Genomic DNA, 21,289 nt, shown 5'->3' on the forward strand with positions numbered 1-21,289 from the left:
TTTACTTCTGATGCTATGCTATGGACTTTAGGATCCGAAGTAGAGAGCCCATTTTCATCATACATATCCTTTCAGGGTAGCACATAACGTATTTTTGTCTCACTCCTCTCTTTTCTTGTCTTTTTCTCTCAGACCAGTAAGTAATTGTTGGCATTACCTTTTCACGACATTCAACAAATTTTTTGACATGCATGCTGCAATATTGAGATGTATATCAAATAAATGTTGCTTAAACCAAGCGATACCACTAAAAAAATATTATGACAATAGTTTCACTCAATTTTTATTTGGTTTTCACTTATTACTTGAGTGCCTTGTTGCCATGCCGAATCATTTGATGCCATCTTAAAAAAAACCTCAATAGGAGGAAATGAACATTAAATTTTTACCTTAAGCCACTTTCTTGAGTGAATAAATGGTGAAAATGTATTCTTACTTGAGCAAACTGCAAAACCCCTCTCTTTTGCCCACAAATCAACCCAAAATCGTTCTCACGACTTTACACAAATAAGAAAGTCGACCCTCAAGAAGTTTTTTAAAAAATAACATATAAAAAATAAGTTTGGACCCTTTTTAAAGTGCGTCAAAAGAGTATCGTATGATACAATACAATACAAGATTGTATCATACAATACACACAACACTGATAATACATACTAGTATCATGATATGAGTGTGTATTATATCGCTTTTGCCCACAATAACAATATGTATTGCTAATTGTTTTTGCTTCGAGAAAATTGGTCACAAGTTGACCTTGTGACACACAAACATGTTGTCATAGTTCTATTGCATCTTTTGCTTCATTTCTGGTTCTTCTTAAACAATCACGAATCTTTTTTCGATCATAGATTCGGGAATTTCATTCCCAACCTTAACATTCAATACATTCATCTACAAAAAGTTATAAACTGCTCGTAACATGAACAATATCTAAACAAAGATTCGACAGAAAATGTTGATCCAATAAAAAGGAAAAAAAAGTCCGACTGTAATAAGTCTGAATTCGATCCAAAACATCATCCATTTTAAGATCCATATCCGGAACATAATGCAGCGGATTCGGATCAGAGGTTCAACTGAAAACCACCCATTTGCACCCTGGCGTCTGTGTTATGTTGGGTCGCTTATTTTGAACAGCTGGCAAAAGAACAAGGATGGGACTTGACATTTAGGTTCAACCATATGACAAGCCACTCTATTTGAAGTTATAGATACGTCATTTTAGATATTCTAGAGGACATTCTCGACCTCTCACCAGACTATAAATAGCTCCACCTCTCCGTCTTCTTCCCAACATTCCCAGAGAGACCAGCGAGAAGGAAAGACGAGAGAGAGATAAAACCGAACGATCGTGCCCTAGATATCCCGATCGCCTTCTTCGTCTCTTCTCTCCTCGTTTTTTTTGGTGCCCTTTTTCTTGATTTTTTGCGATTTCTTGAACCGTTCGTTCTGATCTTCGCCAATCTAGGGCAAGGAAAGAGGGGGACCTCTCGAGGAAGGAACTGTTTTGTTTCCTGAATAGGAAAGAGGAAAGAAGAATGCAGCAGAGGTTGAAGCAGCAGCAGCAACAAGCCTTAATGCAGCAGGCTCTGCTGCAGCAGCAGCAGCAGCAGCAGTCGATGTATCATCCCGGCGTCATCGCGGCTGCGATGTCTCAGGTTCGATCGATCGTCAGTCTCGTTTCTCCTTTGGCTTTTTTTCCTGGATTGATGTTTCGACTGGTTTTCGGTCCTGGTTCTGTTCTTTCGTCTGTGGAAACGGCTGAAAGCGTCAATTTTCCAGTTTTTTTGGCCTTTCAGCGTTTTTCTTGCACTTTGCACTGGTTCTATGATTCTGCATCCTCATTTGATGCGAATGCTAGAGCTCTGTGTTCGTTAGGGTTTGTGTGATAGGATCTTACAGATTGTTGTTTTTTGATAATCTTCGCAATTTCGTTTTTTTGTGTGTTGTAGGTAGGGTGTTGAATATTTTCTCTTCTCGAAGTTTTTGTTTCTTCTTCTTATAGATTGTTGTTATTGTTGGATTTCGTATGCATTATTGTATATGTTTATCCCGTATCTACCCTGGGTTTATCAAGTCAATTAGATGATAATTTGTTGCCATCTAATGGGGGATGGAGTGGTGGTGGTGGTGGTGGGGTGCTTGTATTTGGGGGTTGCTACAATTTTCTTCTGCATTGCGTCTTTGTAATTTGTGCTTAATACCTAACTCTTTTGGTTCACTAGGCTTTCTCTTTGAATATCATATCTATTATTTGGTTTATTTTCTTCCCAAAACTCTTTTCTTAAGTACCTTGAAGTAGTTCAGCTTTATGAATTCTTGTTTGTGTTCCGTTTCCAACTATGTCTGTGTTGCTATTATCGGCTTCTGCTGATTCTTACTAGCCTTCTCTCAATATAAGGTTTCTTTGACATACATTGGAGAGGTTTGTGCCTCACTGTGCTTTGAACTAGTTATTTGTTGTAAAGAAACCTGTTTCACGGTTGTATGATGGAAAATATTGCATTTCCTCTTTTTGTTCTTGTGCTCAAGAAGAGAATGCTTATGCTTTATACTCTTCATACATTGGGTAGAAAATCAAAATGGTCTTTCTGCATTGTTCTTGACACGATTTATTTGGTTACAAAATGGTTGGAATTTGACAAAATTTTAGTTAATGTTTAGAATTTCCAATTGGTCAACTTGGCAAATCTGTTTCTCTAGGAAATTTCTTGTTCAGATCAATTTCAAAGACTAACTTTTTTGAGCCTTTGGCTGACTTAAAGTACAACTTTCTACAACATTAGTTGAACTGCGACCCTTATGGACATTAGATGAAAGACGCTTCTTTTCCTCCCTATTTTGGAGGTTTGCTGGTTTATTGTTGTTTCTGGCTGTTGGTATATTTTCTTATTTGCAGATGTTTATCTTTTTTTTATGGCCACACTGGGGATAACGTCCTCTGGCTTTGAACTCATGTAAGATAGTGTGACTGTGACCGGTCCAGCTATCTTATTCGTTCCAAGAAGATAATTTGTATTTATTAAAAAAATGTCTGTGAATATATCTTAGATGGCCAGAAATAACTTTTAATAGGATAAACTGATAAAGATGGATTACAGGGAAGTTTACTTTCACGTTGTATGTTATTGCTCTGTTTGAGCTGATTGCATGATTGTTGCTGCCTTCTATTGTATACTGTAAGTTGGAAATGTTCCGCCGACACTGTTTCTGCAACCAAATTTCTTGTAGTGAAGCAATTTGTTGGTTCAGCCTTTTGTTCTTTTGACTTTGTCAGACACTTTTTTTTTTGTTTTCAAAATTTCAAATTCCTGTGATATGGAGTTTTATTCACTCCTTTCACATAGAGGTAGCTAGGGTGCACCTAAAAAATTTAGGTTCAAAATCGGGGCTTTCTGTTTAGTGTTTTTTGTAGGCTTTTCCTAGGATTTATTTTCTTTCTTTTTTACTTTCATATTTTGCAGATGGAGCCGGTTCCAAGTGGAAATCTGCCTCCTGGGTTTGATCCAAGTACATGCCGCAGTGTGTGAGTGTTATTAGACCATGTTTTCTTTTTAGTTAGTTCTTTTGCCCCTTTTACCTAGTGTTTTTGTTTTTGGATGTGTATCATTTTGTTTGATGCTCTTTCACAAATCATGATAAGGAAAAAAGAGCTATACTTCCCTACTCTTTAGCTGGAGAGAACTTGTGCGGTCTTGTCTTGTAATATGCAATAATGGCCTATGTTCATATATTTACTATTTTTACTTTTATCCTGTTTTTCATGTTTTTGCAATTTTTGCACTCAATGCTATAACTTGATTTTGGGTTAATGACTTTGTTTAATCAAGTTACATTTCTTCATAAACTTATTAGTGGTGTCTTATTAACATTCCAGGTATGTGGGTAACCTTCATTTTTATGTCACTGAGGCGCTTCTTGCAGAAGTTTTTCAGAGAACTGGTCCACTTGAAGGATGCAAGCTTATAAAAAAGGATAAGGTTGTAATAAATGCTTAGCTGCTGTTTATTCTGCTACTTGTTTAACCGAGTCACTTTCTAATACAAAACTTAATTATTTCTTCTTAAGTGTCTGTTAGAAGCTCCTTGAGTGATCTTCCTGAGTTTCTCTCTGATCAGAACTACTACTTTAAAATTCCCTGTAGAAGAGGTCCCTTGCCGCCTTGTTTCTTTGAATAGGATGAGTTTGGGTTCCAACTTATTTTATATCTAAAAAACAGAGTTCGATAGGAATGCCAAAAACTTTGAGACATTCTTTACTTGCTCAATGGCTTTGGTTGGAAAAGATAGGGGCGTGCCTCCTCAATTTTGATTGATGGATATGTGATAATACCATCAGCTGCTTGGTCAAATATCATTTGTTGTTTGATTTCTGATTTTTATTTTACAAATTTCCTCATGCATATTTGTGTTTTCTTTTTTTTCTCCAGTCATCCTTCGGTTTTGTGGATTATCATGATCGGAGATCTGCAGCACTAGCCATCATGATGTTACATGGGCAGCAGCTGTAATGATCCTTATTCCTTTAAAGTTTGAAGTAGTGAAGGCATACAAAATCATATTTTTGGTTTTCTTTCTGGTGATAAAATTCATATTTGTAATTTAATGTGCATCTCATATTGCTGCTGTTTCTCACAGTTTTGGTCAGCCTATAAAGGTTAACTGGGCATATGCGAGTGGACAGAGAGAGGACACTTCAGGTTTCTTTTTGTATTCACCTTTCTCTTATTATTACTTGTTATTGGGTCATTTATATTGTCACTTTGCAATTTGCTTAGATTATTGATTTATGTTTCAGGACACTTCAACATTTTTGTTGGTGACCTAAGTCCCGAGGTTACAGATGCAACTTTATATGCATGTTTTTCAGTCTATCCCAGCTGCTCGTAAGTTCTTTGTGTCTGACGTCTGATCTCATGGCATTTTTTGTATTCTTTTTATAATAAAGAGATTTTATTGAAATATGAAAGGGTATACTAATCATAAAAAGGGTGAAAACTTGTTACCTAACAAAAGAGTGAAACACAAGGAAGTGAAAAAAATGGTGTGGGTAAGAAATTAAGAATCCAGTTTCAATTTCGCAAGGACCAATCCAGTTGGAGTTTTCTCTTGGCCATTTTATGTTGGCTTAAGTTTTTTGACTTTTGTTTTTCATGAAGTTATTGGAAAATGATTTGTTTCTTGAAGTTCCTAAAATTATTTGGTTAATAATTTTGCTGTCATGGGTAGACATTGCTTACTTGCTCAGACATGGGAACTCCCTCATGCCCATGTGTCACATTGTGCTTCCAAGTATACAGAATCAAATAACAGAAATGAGGATAATTTGCGTCCTGATATGGTACTGGTTGAATATGTTTATTGGTCTATGTGTCTACTATTTTACCAAGTTATGAGCCTCCATCCATTTTCATCATTTCATCCTTTGTCATGGATGTTAATTCCGAAATATTTTGCATGTTTGACATACCATTTCTGCTTCTTTTTAGAAGATTTGGGCATATTTTAGAACATCCTATATGTGAATAAATATTGCAGGGATGCAAGGGTTATGTGGGATCATAAAACTGGGCGTTCAAGAGGATTTGGATTTGTTTCTTTCCGCAATCAGCAGGTTCATTTTATTTCCTTCTCATTCTTGAGAATTTATATGCTCGTTACAAGAGTATATCTTCAGAGATGGAAGTTTACAGTTTTTGTGCTGCATTGCAGGATGCTCAGAGTGCCATTAATGACTTAAGTGGTAAGCTGCCTTTGGGAACTAGTATCTGGTCATCCATTGCTTTGTCCTGTTATGGGAATTGTCTATTACTTTGTCCTATCATCGGAATTATCAGGTTTATTGTGCTTTGCGTTTTCTTTTAGGTAAATGGCTTGGGAATAGGCAGATAAGGTGCAATTGGGCTGCGAAGGGAGCTGGTTTTAATGATGACAAACAGGCTAGCGATAATCAAAATTTGGTTGTTTTGACAAATGGATCCTCATCTGGTATGGATATAATTCCACTGTCCCTCTTCCAGACAGTGATAACTAATTGTTGCATATGGTGTCTTGTTTAACTGTTCTTCTTGCTAGTGTTTTTACTGCAAGAAGGATAAACTGATAAACTGTGTGAATTATTCAGATGCACACATTTCTCCTTTTCATATATTCATAATTTGAGATCCTGATTGCTCTTTTAAAGTTCTGATTGTATTCCTTTCTTGGTCATCTCAACTGTGGTTTATTTATTCACTTATCCTTTACATTGTTTTCTAGTAGGGGTGGGAATCAGCCCGCTAGGTCCGCGGGGTTGGGAAAACGCTGGGCTTGGGCCTTCATTTTAGACCCAACCCCAGCCCAAACCGGGGCTTCAGTCTCGGCAGAGTTGCCTGTCGGGGGAGTGGGAGCGGGAAGTAATTTGGGGAGCGGAAGCAGAAGGCGAGGCACTTCCAAAATTTTAGGAAGCGGAAAGTGTGAGACAACTTAGAAGCGAACTAGAAATTGTCTTGGAAGCGAGGGGGAAGAGAAAAAAGAATGAAAAATAAAAACACAAAAAAAAAAGAAAAAATAAGGGGAAGCGAGGGGCAAGCAAGCTTCCCCTAAATGAGAAGCACACTTCCTAATATTTTTGCCACTTCCCAACACATTTCACGCTTCTGAAACGCGCTTTGGGGAAGCACACTTCCCCATGTATTATGGCGCTTCCGATAACTCGGTTCTGCCCAGAGTTACCGGTCGAGGAAGCGGGAGCGGGAAGCGATACGGGAAGCGGGAGCGGGAAGCGAGGCACTTTCAAAATTTTAGGAAGCGGGGGACTACTTAGAAGAAAATTCTGAACTGTCTTGGAAGCGACCTAGGAAGCGAGGGGGAAGCGAAAAAATAGGAAAAATGGGGGAGGCGAGGGGGAAGTGAAAAAATAGGAAAAATGGGGGAGGCGAGGGGGAGGCGAGGGGGAAGCGCGGGGGAAGCATGGGGGAAGCGCGCTTCCCAAAAAAGGGGACGCTTCCCCTCACGCTTCGGAAGCACGACGTTTTGCGCTTTGGGGAAGCACGCTTCCCCTTTTACCTAGGCGCTTCCGGTAACTCTGGTTCTGCCCAGCCCGCAATGGGCTGACACGGGCCGGGCCATATATATATATATATATGTGTGTGTGTGTGTGTAATATTTATAACATATATATTTTGTGTATATTCACGGGCTATCTCGATTAAGACCGGTTCATTAGTGGGCCGGGCTGACCTGTTGCCCACCCCTATTTTCTGTAATAAAATGGTGATCTTCCACAAAAGCACAAAAGCTTACAATAAGTGTCTATTGGAGACACTACAATCACAACCTACAAAAAGGTATAAATGGAAGAACACAAGATAAAAATAATAAACTTTATTTCATATGAAAATGCTTAAGAAGCATTGATTACAAAGGAGAGGAGCCATTGGACTAGCTCCAACGACTATAAAGCTAGTCAAGATCTAACTGAACTAGACAAAAATAAAAAATAAAATAATAATAATAAATAAATAAATTATTATATTATTATACTATATATTTATATTTTTAACACCCCCTCAAACTTACGGTACAATGAGCCAAAGTTTGTTTAAGAGGAAAGGATATCTAGGAGTAGCACGAGGTTTGGTGAAGAAATCCGCTATTTGATATTCTGATGTAACATATGGCATATCAATGGTTTCATGTAGATACTCCTCTCTAACACACTGACAGTCCATTTCAATATGTTTGGTGCGTTCATGAAATGTTCGATTGCCGACAATATAGATCACGTGATGCTTGTGTCACTTCAACTCTCATGCCAACTATCATACGTCTGAGTCAAACTACTTCCATTGTCGTGTTTGCCATGACTCGATATTCAGTTTTGGTGGACGAAAAAGAGACCTTCTGTTGCTTTTTGCACCGCCACTAAATCAAGGATTCATCTAAGAAAACACAAAAACTAGTGGTTGAGTGTCTGTTATTGGGATCACCTCCCCAGTTAGCATCAATATAAGCAGTTAAATCTAATGAAGATGAAGCAAACAAGAAGAGACCTCGTGAAATGGAGGACTTAATGTATCTAACAATACGCAAAACTACTCCCACGTGAACAGAAGTGAGAGCGTGTTGAAACTGGCTAGATGTGTGTATATGTGCTATATCAGGTCTAATATTGGAAAGATAAAAAAGTGTTCCAATAAGCTATCAGTAAGGAATGAGATCATCAAGAGGTTCTCCATCATCGATTCTCATTTTGATGTTGACAACTTCTGAAGTATCCACTTATCATCTGTAATTTCAGACCTGAAAACAATATCAAAAGCAAATTTAGATTGAGATAATAAATACCTACGAGAGGAATAAACAACTTCAATTCTTAAGAAATATCTCAATAAACCTAAATCAGTCATTTCAAAATGATTTTTAAGAAGTTTTTTAATGTTTTCAACTCCCTGTTTGTTGCCTTCGGTGATGATCATGTCATCCACATAGAGAAGAAGAAGAATAATCCATGCATAAAAAATCTTAATAAATAAGACAGTTTAATAAATAAAGCAGTGTCAGTCAAACAAGATCTAAATCCAATATCAAGCATAACATGATTAAACCTGTCTTACCAGGCTTTTGGTGCCTGTTGAAGACCGTAAAGAGCATTTTCTAAACGAAGAGCTTTACCCTTAGGGATTCTAATACCAGGTGGTGCTTCTATATAAACTTCTTCAACTAGATTTCCATTGAAAAAACATTCTTGACATCCATTTGAAATATGAGCCATTTTCTAATAGAGGCTAAGGCTATTAGTGTTTTGATGGTGGTCATTCGGGCAGCTAGAGCAAAAGTTTCTTCGTAGTAGATGCCATACTCTTGGGTATACCTCTTGGCCACTAATCTGGTTTTATACCTTTCAAGAGTTCCATTACTCTTGGTTTTAACTTTGGAAACCTACCGACAACCTATAGGTTTTTTGCCCAGAGGAATATCTTGAATAGTCCAAGTGTTAGCCTTTTCTAATGCTTTCAATTCCGTCTTCATGGATTCTACCCACTATGTATGGTTTTTGGCTTGAGTATAGGATGACGACTCTATATATGACTGTATTAATGCAATAAATGCCTTATATGTGGGTGAAAAAGATTCGTATGACACAAATTTTTTGGGAGGCTTAGAAATTTTGGATGACCTTCTGGTTTGTACTTCGGAGTATTTTGCCAATACACATGGAAGATTGGATTCTCTACATCTTGAATATTGTAAACTGGTGTCTCGATGGGTTTGCTTTTCATTAGCAACATTATGTTCAAAATCAATAGTACCTTGGCCCTCGTCTAAATCGTATTCATGGTCACAATCATCAGATTTCAAAGTCAAATCTATCAAAAAAGAATATTCGGTTACTTCCTTGTTTTTTTCAAAAAAAAAAAAAAAACTCTTTTTTTCAAGAAGGATACATTTTTTGATACATACAATTTTTCATTTTTAAAATCAAAATGTTTATAGCCTTTTTTATTATCTGCATAACCTAAGAAGGCACAAGGAATGACATTGGGGAGAGTTTATCATTCTTGTTGGTAAAAATAAAACATTTGCATCCAAAGACTCTTAATCTAGAGTAATCATGAGATAATTTGACAAGTTTCTCAATTGGAGTTATATTTTTCAAAGATGAAGATGGCATTCGGTTAATGAGATAGGTAGCAGTTAGGGCAGCTTTTGCCCAAAACTCATGTGGAACTTGATTTGCTATTAATAAAGTCCTAGTGGTTTCCATGTGTTGATGTTTTCGTTCAGCCATACAATTTTGTTGTGGTGTGTATGGACAAGATCTTTGATGTGTGATGCCATGTAAATTGAGAGTCTTTAAATTCTTTTGACATAAATTTTTTCCCTGAATCAATGCGGAAAATGAAAATATCATTTTAAAATTTGTTTTTAGCCATTTTATAAAATGTCTGAAAATGTGAAAAAATCTCATATTTATGCTTAAAGAAGTTAATCCAAGTATGCCTAGAGAAGTCATCGACAAAAATTACATAATATGTTTATCCGCCTTTTGATATGATCGGTGCAGGACCCCAAACATCCGAATGTATTAACTCAAGTGGTCTAGATGAAACAAAAGTTCTATCATGAAATGTTTATTTTTTCATTTTGCCAAGAATACAATCTTTACAAATAAAACTTTAAGAATTACAAAATTTTCCTAAGATTTTAGATATATGAGGATGGCCAAGCCTTTTGTGCCATATATCCAACTATAGTTTCTAAACATTATAACAGAAGTCATTCTTGGGTAATTCTAAAAAATCCATATAATAGAGTTCTCTTTCTCTATGGGCTTCCCCATTCAGCTTCCTTGACTGGTGATCATGTACCCAATATCCTTGAGAAGAGGAGATATTATACCCATAATCTGATATTTGAGAAACAAATAAAATATTTAGATTTAATTTAGGAATATATTTAACTTCTGGAATAAAGATTTTTTTGGATTTTTGAAGGTTTTCAAAATTTCCTATTCCTTTTATTTCAAGAGATGTACCATCAACTGTGAAAACTTTTGACATATTTGAGTTATTGTCAAGATATTCGGACAAACTATTGATATTTGGGGTCATATGAAAGAAGCATCGGAGTCAAGGCGCCAAAGAAAGTTACCAGGATCGGGGAAGGATGGGACAACTACTTCGGTTGGGGCTTCAGTTGAGGAGGATGCTCCTTTGAGAAGAGGCTAGAAGATCTCCATTAATTGTGCCATAGATAAAGGTGCATCTTGATCTTTTGATTCCGAACCAACATATGTGATTTTCTTTTCTTCTCTTTTCTTTAACTTAGGACATTGAGGCCTATAATGCTCCAGTTCATGATAGTGTTGGCAAATGACTTTTTTTTTTGTCAAAATCACTATTTTGTCTACCAAAGTGAGGCGGCTTATAAGTGCACGCATAATTACCCGGTCTAGATATGGCTATAATGAAATCTTCTTCATGCTTTTGAGAATTCTTCTTGAGTCTATTGTTCTTCATAGTTAGTTCTTCTATAGTGTCAATGATAGAGTGAACCTTTCCTCGATGTAAAAGAGCCGATTTGACTTTTTCAAATTTCGGCCTTAAACCATTTATAAATTGATAAAAGTGTTTCATATATCTTCGGGACAATGCTATTTTGGCTCAAGAAGAGCCAACTCTTCCCAAAGTTTGCGAAATTCGTTATAATACTTCCTAATACTTTTATCCTTTTGAGTCAAAGTTCGAACTTTGTCTTGCAAATTGCACACATATGCAATATCCTATGTCACATGGACTCTTCTATCAGGGCACCACACCCAGGTGGGTGTGGCACTTGGACACAACTTCCTTTATGTTAGGTGAAGTCAACCACACTGAGGTCCATTTTTATCCAAAAGTAGATTTAGTTAACCCTAATGAAGTCTATTTTTGTCTATATATATATATATAAAATGCACACAAATACACATAGTGTTAACTTAAAACTGTTAAAATATATATATATATATATTTATTTATTTATATATATTGTCGCACCCCTACACCCAAGTTTTTTTAAAGTGCCGCATTCGCCCCCAAGTGAATACATATTTCTAAGATATTCTCAAGCTTTATTATTATGCTCAAATTTGGCTAGATTAGAGCATTTCTTGATGTCAACGCTATTAATTAGCCATGACATAATTTTGGCGTGCCCTATCTTCCATTCTTTTCATTTTTTCTCATAGGTAGCCAAAACCTTTTCTCTCATTTTATGAGAGGTACTTATTTTTCATTCTCAATTTTTGTGATAATTAGTTTTGGTTCTGGATTGGAACCATCAACTATACCACACAACCCTTTTCCCCAAGTTAGGTGCTTCATGATTGAAGCCCACATAGTTGGTGTCATTTAACTTCATGGTCATGATGGTGAATTTATCATTGTCATCCATCTTTACAAGAGTGAAAAAAAAGAAAACCCACATCACATAGTTGGTGTCATTTAACTTCATGGTCATGATGGTGACTTTATCATTGTCATCCATCTTTACAAGGGTGAGAAAAAAAAGGAAAGAAAGATAGATGGGAAGAGAAAGGAAAAGAAAAAGAAAGGAGAACAAAAGAAAAGCGAGAGGAAGAGAAAATAACACAATTACGAATTTGCATAGCCAATCTCTCCTCAAGACGTTTTCTTTTTTCAACGAGGGTTGCACAAAAATCACTTGAATTATGAACAAGAAGATGAATCACACTTTGCTAAGGAGGCACGAAAAATGAGGTGAAAACTCTCCAAGATGTAGAAGCTTCCAAGCTCTGATACCATGTAATGAAATGATGATCTTCTATAAAAGCACAAAAGCTTACAATAGGTGTCTATTAGAGATACTACAATCACAACCCACAAAAGGGTATAAATGAAAAAACACAAGATAAAAATGATAAACCTTATTTCATATGAAAATGCTTAAGAAGCATTGATTACAAATGAGAGGGGATCATCCCCATTTATACAAGAAGAGAGTGGGGGAGAAGCTCTCAAAGAGTTGTTGGAGCTAGTCCAACGGCTCTATTTATAGCCGTTGGACTAGCTCCAACGACTATAAAGCTAGTCAAGATCTAAGTAGATCTTGACTAGTGAAAAAAGTCTAGTTCAAACTTAACTAGACAAAAAAAAACAAAAAACAAAAAACAAAAGAAAGAATAAAATAATAATAATAAATAAATTATTATATTATATATTTATATTTTTAACATTTTCTTGTAGCAGATAAGCATATAACAGCGTGAGAAAGATGTAGGTGAACCTTGAAGGCCATAAGAAGAGGGACTTCTAAGAGAAAAGGTTTATGCTAGACACAGTCTCGTGAAGGGTATTATATCATAAGACTACCGATTCGATCTAAACTATAAGCCCATTATACAAATACATATAATGCACTCAAATGGAATGACATTTCTATGTTGGGTTGACATTGTTTTAATAATATTCTTAAGAATCTCAACCTTAGTTGTCGAAGGCGGTGCCTAGGCGCAGCCCACGCCTGGGCGACCAAGTCTGGGCGGTGGGGCCGCCTAGGCTTTTTTGTTTTGAAGAAGCATCATTTGTTTTCTTTTTCGAGGAGGAGGAGGAGGAGAAGAAGAAGAAGAAGAATGATAAGACAATATACATGTTTCCTATGTCACAGGGATTCGGCCAACCGGGTGTCGCACTTGCGTCGATGCTGGTGCGCGTGCGGCACCTGGTGCTGTCAACCCGACCCTGAGTGCGGTCAATGCACCCAGGGTCATTTATGTCCAACTTTTGGACTTGAAAAAAAAGAGGCCCACTAAAATGGGCATGACAACCAGAAAACTTAGGAACTGGTTTGTCAACGTGGCGAGTTTCGAGACACAACTCTTCAACTTTCTTTACGACAACCACATGCTGTAGCCAACTACCAAGGGGTCTCTTCTCCGAATCGTTTCTCTGGGTCAAGCGCATGCTAAACCTGCGAAGGTGCCTGGTTCAACAAGAATCGATTGACAGCGGTGAAGAGATCGATTCCTTCTGGATGCAAGTGTGACTCGCCGAGCTTCTTTTGTCTCTTGAGTTGCTTCGTGGTCGAAGGGAAATGATCCTCATCGAATTCTGCGGAGGGGATTGCAGTCGGGAGATACCTCCATCTCTTGGACAGGATGCTGGTCCTCACTGCAATTTTGATGGGGAGTGAATAAGGCAATGCATTGATACTGCACTTGGTGGCTTTCTTCATCATTCTCACCTTTTACTAAAGATCTGACACCTCTCGTAGTTGATGAGAGCTTAACTTTTCATGAAAATCTGGATGGTCTCAGAGAACAACCATACTGTACCCTGAAAATTGAAGAGAGAACAATCATTCTGTTAAAATAGAGGGTTCAGGAAGGCGAAAGGGTAATGATGCCCATGTTGGCATGTACAGATTGCAGTCCACTGTACCTGCCTGCAAATATTAAATCAGATTTTGATTTCCTTCCAAGATATGCACTGGGCTGGAGGTTACGTACTAGAAAAATTAATACAAAATATCTAAAGTCAATGAGCTGCCAGATTTTGGGGCAGGATGTAATGATCATGGACAATACAACCTTTCTTCAGGGATGACCAGCTTGGTTACCATTCAAAAGTAGCTCAGTTACGTAACTAGGAGAGAATAACTAAAAGAGTCGGATGGAAAACCAAGCATATATGTCCTGGCCAGGGGGAAAATGGGGTCTCGCCCCATTTAGACCGGTGTTCGTACCTTATTTGGTTCTTTTACATGTAATCAGATATCCATCAAATCCTGATATTTGTCTGATTCAATAGCAAAAAATTAAAACCATATATGCATCTAGCAGTGCTTGATTAAACTATTAAACTCGGCTCAGACCAGTAGAGCTTAATGAAGCTTTGAAACTCGATTAAGCTTGGTTATTGCAGTCTTATAATGATGAATTTTAGCATATATATAAATTTTGTTTTTTAAAATGTACTCACGATAATTGTTTTTTATTTCATTAGTGTTATTGTTGTTAACTGTTCAAACTTCAAAATTGTATATATATATATATATATATATATATATATATATATATATATATAATTTTTTATATTTTTGCCCTCCCGCACCCAAGTTTTTTTTAAAATGCCGCATCCCCGCACCCCCACCCATGTGACATGGCATGTTTCTTATGGTTTTTTGGGGGGGTACTGCCTAGGCCCTGCTTAGGCCTTTTTAGGGGCTCACCGCCTAGGCTCTGCCTAGCGCCTATGACAAGTAAGATCTCAACTTGGTTTACATTTTACAATTGGTATGGGGGCTTAGGGGCATAAGAACTCGATTCTTCTATGTGGGTCATGATTCTGCTTCCTACAAATTACGAATCACATCCATTCTCTCAACTAGATGGTGGTTACTTCAAAGATATAGGAACACTCCCCTAAATTGCATGCTTACAACCAATAAGCCAAGTATTCTATTAATCATTCATAAAGATAATAATCTCAATGAATTCAACAATGGACTTGTTTTTAACTTGCAACTGGTTTGAAGTCTTGAATACAGATCCTTCTGTTTGGATCATGCTTCTGCTCCCAATTCATGCTTTGGCAGGTCAGGAGTCAGGTTTCACTCTCCCGAGTAGATGAGAGCCAGCTCTTAAACAGATGGATACTTTATTTTTAAACTGATTTGCGAAGATAATAATTTCAACAAACAAAACGATAGACTTGTTCTTAAGCCAAGATATGCGTCAACTCATAAGCACCTTATATTTACATCCTATATATTTGCATAGGTTTTAAAATAAGTATTAGAAATGAACACATCATATAACTATATAAGGCATCTATATTTTGAATAGAAAACACGAGTGGAAATGTGCATAATAGTTTGGGTAATTTCCTTCAAGTTCAGTAACTTTGATGGTTATGGATATATAAATAAAGGGAGATGATACATCTATTGAAACCTAGTTATGTGTGCAATTTTCCATGTAGAACTTGTATTCCATTCCTTTTTCCCCCCTTGAGGGAGTGTTGTTGCTGCTAGTCAACCCACTCATAAATTATCTATTTTGCAGATGGAGGCCAGGAGAATGCAAATGAGGATGCCCCAGAAAATAACCCATCATATACGACAGTTTATGTTGGCAATCTTGCTCATGAGGTAATTATTGACGATACAAATTTGTATGTACTTGCGCTAGTATTTTGTGTCGTAACTTCACATGTCTTGATAGGTAGAACTAAAATGAATTATTTTGGTCAAAACCGTAGTTAGCAAAACTCCATTTAAAACATGTCTTTTTCAGCAAACTTTGGAAAAAGAAACTCCATCTTTTTCAAGACATTGGCAAAGCACTTTTGAGATAAACATTTAGAACACAAAAATTTATATTTAGAGAAAAGTACTAAGAAAAAAACTAAAGTACAGATCCAATTTTATTGAATCTCAGGTTCTAATCACATACTGGAACTTGAACCTAGTCCTTATATGCTGACTTGATTTTCAATGAAAAATCTCATGTACATATATGTCCATTTTTTACCTGGTTTTACAAACCAAATTAAATTTGTATATACTATCTGCTAATTTTTTTTGTAACTGAGTTTTTCATATGTCCTTTGAATGTTGAACCTTTTCAATCATTTATTCATTATTTTGTAATTTTTTGCCTTTTCATTTATTGCTAAATGTTGTTAGTACTAAAGAAGAAATGAATCACATATAGATATATTGAAATTATCAAGATATGTATACTGGGGGCTAAAACTGTCTTGAAGATTACATGAGGAGAATCAAGAATATTTCCAGTAAAGGTCTAACTATATCGAGGATCAACTTTAAGTCCATAGTCATTTTTCTTGGTTCTAAATGAAATGGAATCGTCAATTCAAGATGAGGCCATGTGGTGTGTGTTATTTGCAAATAATAGTGCTTGTTGCACCAGATGGGAAGATGAACACTGTTCATCTACTGATTTAGAGGAATACTTTAGAACAAAATGGTTTAGAAGTTAATATATAAAAACCAGAGAGTGTGCGTGTGTGGAGTTCAGTGAGAGAGATCTTTTTTTTTTGGATTAGGCAGCAGAGAGAACTTGCAATATAACAATATAAAGATTTTGATCATTGAGTTCTGTAATACAACAGGCTTGTCATTTTAAGGAAGATATGGATTGGATTTATTTTTGTTGGAAGAAAGCATTGATAAACTAGGATTATGTACATTTAAAGAGATGTTTATACGATCGTAGCCAGTGTGGCAAATACTGGAGATATTTTGTTAATATTGCAAAAAAATGATATTTCAGGTTATGTTTTGAACTCCATAATATTGCGATATGTTTGTTCATAAGTATCACGATTTTATCATGATGTTTATGTTTTGGCTATTTTTAGTAAAAAAATTTACTGATTATATATAATTTTTTTATTTCTTCTTACAAATATATGCTTTTATTTTTTAGGTTACGTATTTTCCAATATTTTCTGATAAAAATGCATGAAATATGAAACATTTTAATTTTTCACGGGAATTTGGCTACCATTATCTTTCCATTTTGAACAATTTTGACTATGGTTGTATCAAGTCTAGCACTCTTGTTCTTTGCTAAGACTTGGAGTTGGACAAGCAAAAAATGGCACGGTGCATGTTTTAGAAACACATTTGTTAAAGTGGATATATAGATTAGCAAAAAGATTGAAATTGAATACAATAGATGATATTCAATATTATTGTTAAGAAAAAAATGAGGCGGATCATTGCAGGTGGTTGGGACATGTACATGATTTTTTTAATGACACTGGTGAGAAAGGATCAATGGAACACAAAAGCAAACACAATTGAGAAAAAAAAAAGAATGCCAATGGAGACTTGTAAGGTGGTGAGAAAGGATGCAAAAGTGTATGGGGTGACATAGGTCATAGCTCTAAATAGAAATGAATAATTGGGACTGATGAAGCAGACTGGATGTAGTTGGGATAATGTTTAATGATGATAGCCCTTTTTTCCGGGGGGTGTGGGGGGTTGATGTTGTTAAGATGTACATGTATATATATGTATGTATTATCATACATATATATTTGTTGCATATTGTGCATATATATATTATTTATAATAATGTAATAGGTAAATATCACCGAGGACATGGCATTGGATAGAAATGAATGGAGGACATGTGGAAGACCCAGAATGATTTTCTTTGTTGGTTTATATCGCCGACCCCAATTGTTTTGGGATGAAGGCGTAGTTGTTGTTGTTGTTGTTGTTGTTGTTGTAATAGGTAAATATCATCTAGGGGTATTTTCATCATTTTATTCATGTAATATGGACTGTTCATTAGGAACAGTTCTCTTTTTTATTTATTTTTCCTTTTTTGTAATTTTCCCTTTTAAGCAAGGGCTCTATGGTCTTTTGACCATAGAGTCATTGGTGGCTCTCCAATGGTCATAAATATAACTGTTGGGAGCTCCCATTTGGTCTCTCTCTCTCTCTCTCCCTTGTAATGTGTATATAAAGGGGCTTTGTTCTCCCTCATTTGTGAATGCTTCTCTTAAGCATTTAAGCTCAATAAAGATGAATATTTTTTACATTTTGTATTTTTCTATTTAGTTCCTTAATGTTTTATATGCACTTAGTGCTTGTGTTGTTGCCCTTTGTTGGCTATTGTTTTGTCCTATAGTGGACTTGTGTTTGTGTACATTGTGGTTGCGAACTTGTAAGCCCTTAATGACATTGGTTTGTGCCTATGCACCTTTGTAATTGTAATCTTGTAAAGCCCTTTGTGGCATTGTTTTTGTATTTTCCGCTATTTCATTACAAATATCCCTAAGATTGCCATGCTCCAATTTCATCTTGTTATCAATGGAGCTGCATGTATTTTGCAGTTTTTCTAAAACCATATCACCTCTAAATCAGGTAGCATGTTCAACATGATTCTCATTATCCAATGGAATATAGGTTTCCCACAATATTTTTTGGAGAATAATTAATGGAATCATTTCATTATGGGTCAGGACTGGACTGTGGGTTTGGGTCAACCAATTGGTTTATGTGTCGGATTTGGATTTTTTTTTGCCACTTCTGTGTGTAGTTGCTTTCTTTAATTTTTATCTACTTGTAACATATTTGGAAGTCTCATAGCTTGAAAAAGTCAAAAAGCAAAATTTGGTGCCAAGGTAGAGCGACCAGAGTGCAAAAATTTTGGTATTAGGGATGTAGAAAGCATCCAGTGGTGATTCATATTTTGTCAATTTATAAAAGGGAAGAAAATTATAGAGATTATTTTTTCATGATAAGGCCTCAAGATCATTAGGTTTGTTACAAACAACCAGGAAATGTGATACTTCCATGAGTTTTATTCCAAGTTAATCTCTGTTCGGTGTATTTGTAGCAACTTGAGGGGATGAAGATCTCCCAAAATGGCATTCCCAAACACTTGTGGAGGTAGGTGGTATTAATTACACCCTCATTAAATTCCATCTCCAGCTCCCAGGCAGAGCCTTAGTAAAAATCAACAAGTTTTTCGAATTCTTCTTCTGTGAATTGCTAGGATACAATATTGATGCACTGTATCATTTGGCACCTATGAAGGTATTTTAGTGCATCTATTATTGGTGCATTCCACCAGCATGATACTTAAAAATTGTTGGCTTAAAAAGATTGTTTCATTTGTTAGTGTGTTAAATGCAGTGGATGTGCACGGTACTTGCACGTGCACAAAGTTGAATGGTCCTTATGCATGCACAGTTTCCATTGAGTGATTTGGACGTAAGGTCATTAAGGTTGAAGGTTTGCAAGATTAGGAATTGCCTATATGTGACTGGGATTGGTTTTGGGAATGTTGAAATCAATACTCTGAAATGTTTGAGCCTATAGCTTTATGCATGATTGTTTCTTTTTCCATTTAGGCTTCAGACCTGGATGGAGCTTGGATGCTTATTTTGGTGGTTGATTTTGAATTTTATGCTTGGTTAGGTCACTCAAGCGGAACTTCATCGTCAGTTTCATATGCTTGGAGCTGGGGTTATTGAGGAGGTCCGTATGCAAAGGGATAAAGGATTTGGTTTTGTAAGGTACCACTCACATGAAGAAGCTGCTTTGGCTATTCAAATGGCTAATGGAAGGATTGTTTGTGGAAAATCTATCAAGGTAAGCCTTTTATTGCATGTTTTTGTTAAAGCTGATGCATGTAGTGGAACCGGCAGCTTCTTGTTTAAAAATCTGTCTGTGCCTAGTTCTAAAGGTAGTTTGGAAGGGAGAACCTGTAGCAACCAGCATCAAGCTGCTCAACAGACAGCAACTCAGGTTGGCTTCATGGGTCAATTTGAAATAGTCCTGGCGTCTGACTTTGGGCAACTTTTCATTGTTGGAACTGGTATTAAGTTCTCTCTTCTGCACAATTGAAAGAACCGACAGTATGAGAATGATTGAATATTATTTCGCCATTTGATCACATTCTATTCAATCTGATAATTGATTGACTTGCATGACCTTGTAATTTTTCATGTTTGGTTCTCTGTGATTTTGGAAAGTGTTTCTGACCATGCAGTGTTCATGGGGCAACAAGCCAACCCCTCCGGGGACAACTTCAAATCCGCTGCCTCCACCGGTGCCCCCATTCCCAATTCTTAACCAGGATTACTCTGCAGCAAGCCTTCTAGCTTACCAGAGGCAGCTTGCATTAAGTCAGACTGCTGGTTCCGGCCAAGCATTAAACCAGGCATCCGGCGGCCATGGTCCCATTGGTGGTTATGATGGATACCCAGGCAACACATCAGCACAACAGATGTATTATCAGTAGATGAATAGAAACTAGCACCTTCTGGTCTTGTTGAGCCTTCTCATTTTACCTTTTTCCATGTTTTTCTACTTTTGCTTCTAGTTTTGAGACATGTCTTATGTCGGTTTTTCTTGTTACCTTTTTTGTAACTTATCTAAATTTTTGGATTCTTGTTTTTCTTTGGTGTAAGCATTCTTGTTTTTCATTTTTCTTCACTATTAAATGCGAGCTTTTTTTTCCCGTAGTATGTGCTGATCTGTACACCTGTTGTAAATAATTGATTTTTCTTTCCATTTGGGTTTTCTATTCTTTGTGTGGGATTTTAGTCTCAGTTCCGAGAATATAATAATTGTTCTCTCTCTCTCTCTCTCTCTCTCTCTGTGTGTGTGTGTGCGTGTGTGTGTGTGTGTGTGTGACAGGCAAGCTGGGGGTGGCCGCATGCATTCAAATATTGTGATTTTCAGAATGCACCTGAATTTTGAATTTTTAGTTGTTGGGATTCTGGCGGATATAAGCTGTCATAGATTTCATCCAATAAATATTTATTTCAACACCTCGAAACCATTGTACGTTTCATCTTCTCAATCAGACCTCGGAGATGTAATTCATCCTTGTTTGTTTGATAGGAATCATGTCTTGATCATTTTTGAAATATAAAAATTTGATTTTTCAAGGCATGAAATTTTAGTACGTGGGGGGCTGTTGTTTTTGGAAATCTTAAAAAGCATACGTCTATGTGACAATTATATGATCCAAAGCTTGTTTCCTTAAAAAAAAAGCTTGTAGATAATAGGTTGATCAATAAAAACTCAGCTATCATGAAAATTTAGTTTTTACTAGGTGGGTTTAGGTGTTTTTGGATCTCTCTCTGCGCGCAGTTTGTGTTATTGAGCTATTGTGTAGGAAAATTGTAGGTGCAGGCCGTGTTGACTTAAATCTGATCTCACAAGTGTGTTCACCATGGCCTATTTTGCTAGGACAATGCAATTGTTTTTAGGCATAAAAATATAAACTTCAGATTGTAAATTTTTGT

The 21,289-nt window shown here is 36.4% G+C and overlaps 1 protein-coding gene across 3 annotated transcripts; it reads left to right on the forward strand.

Annotated features, from left to right (window-relative positions):
* The first annotated feature begins 1,304 nt into the window (after nt 1-1,304).
* On the forward strand, nt 1,305-20,500 carry LOC149837043 (oligouridylate-binding protein 1-like). Of its 3 annotated transcripts, none has more exons than XM_090007219.1 (12): nt 1,305-1,661; nt 3,468-3,529; nt 3,881-3,983; nt 4,433-4,509; nt 4,641-4,702; nt 4,801-4,888; nt 5,541-5,616; nt 5,715-5,745; nt 5,868-5,990; nt 15,553-15,638; nt 19,452-19,625; nt 20,026-20,500. In XM_090007219.1, the coding sequence occupies exons 1-12, from the start codon at nt 1,542-1,544 to the stop codon at nt 20,275-20,277; spliced, it is 1,254 nt and encodes a 417-aa protein (XP_089863345.1). In that variant the 5' UTR covers nt 1,305-1,541; the 3' UTR covers nt 20,278-20,500. The 3 variants fall into 3 exon arrangements, with proteins under 3 accessions (XP_089863345.1, XP_089863346.1, XP_089863347.1); XM_090007220.1 differs by lacking the exon at nt 20,026-20,500 and adding an exon at nt 19,720-19,830; XM_090007221.1 differs by lacking the exon at nt 20,026-20,500 and adding an exon at nt 19,712-19,745.
* The last annotated feature ends 789 nt before the right edge of the window (nt 20,501-21,289 follow it).

This window comes from Nuphar pumila, chromosome 5 (assembly GCF_984573655.1).
Source record: "Nuphar pumila chromosome 5, dmNupPumi1.hap1.1, whole genome shotgun sequence".
NCBI classification, from domain to species: Eukaryota; Viridiplantae; Streptophyta; class Magnoliopsida; order Nymphaeales; family Nymphaeaceae; genus Nuphar; species Nuphar pumila.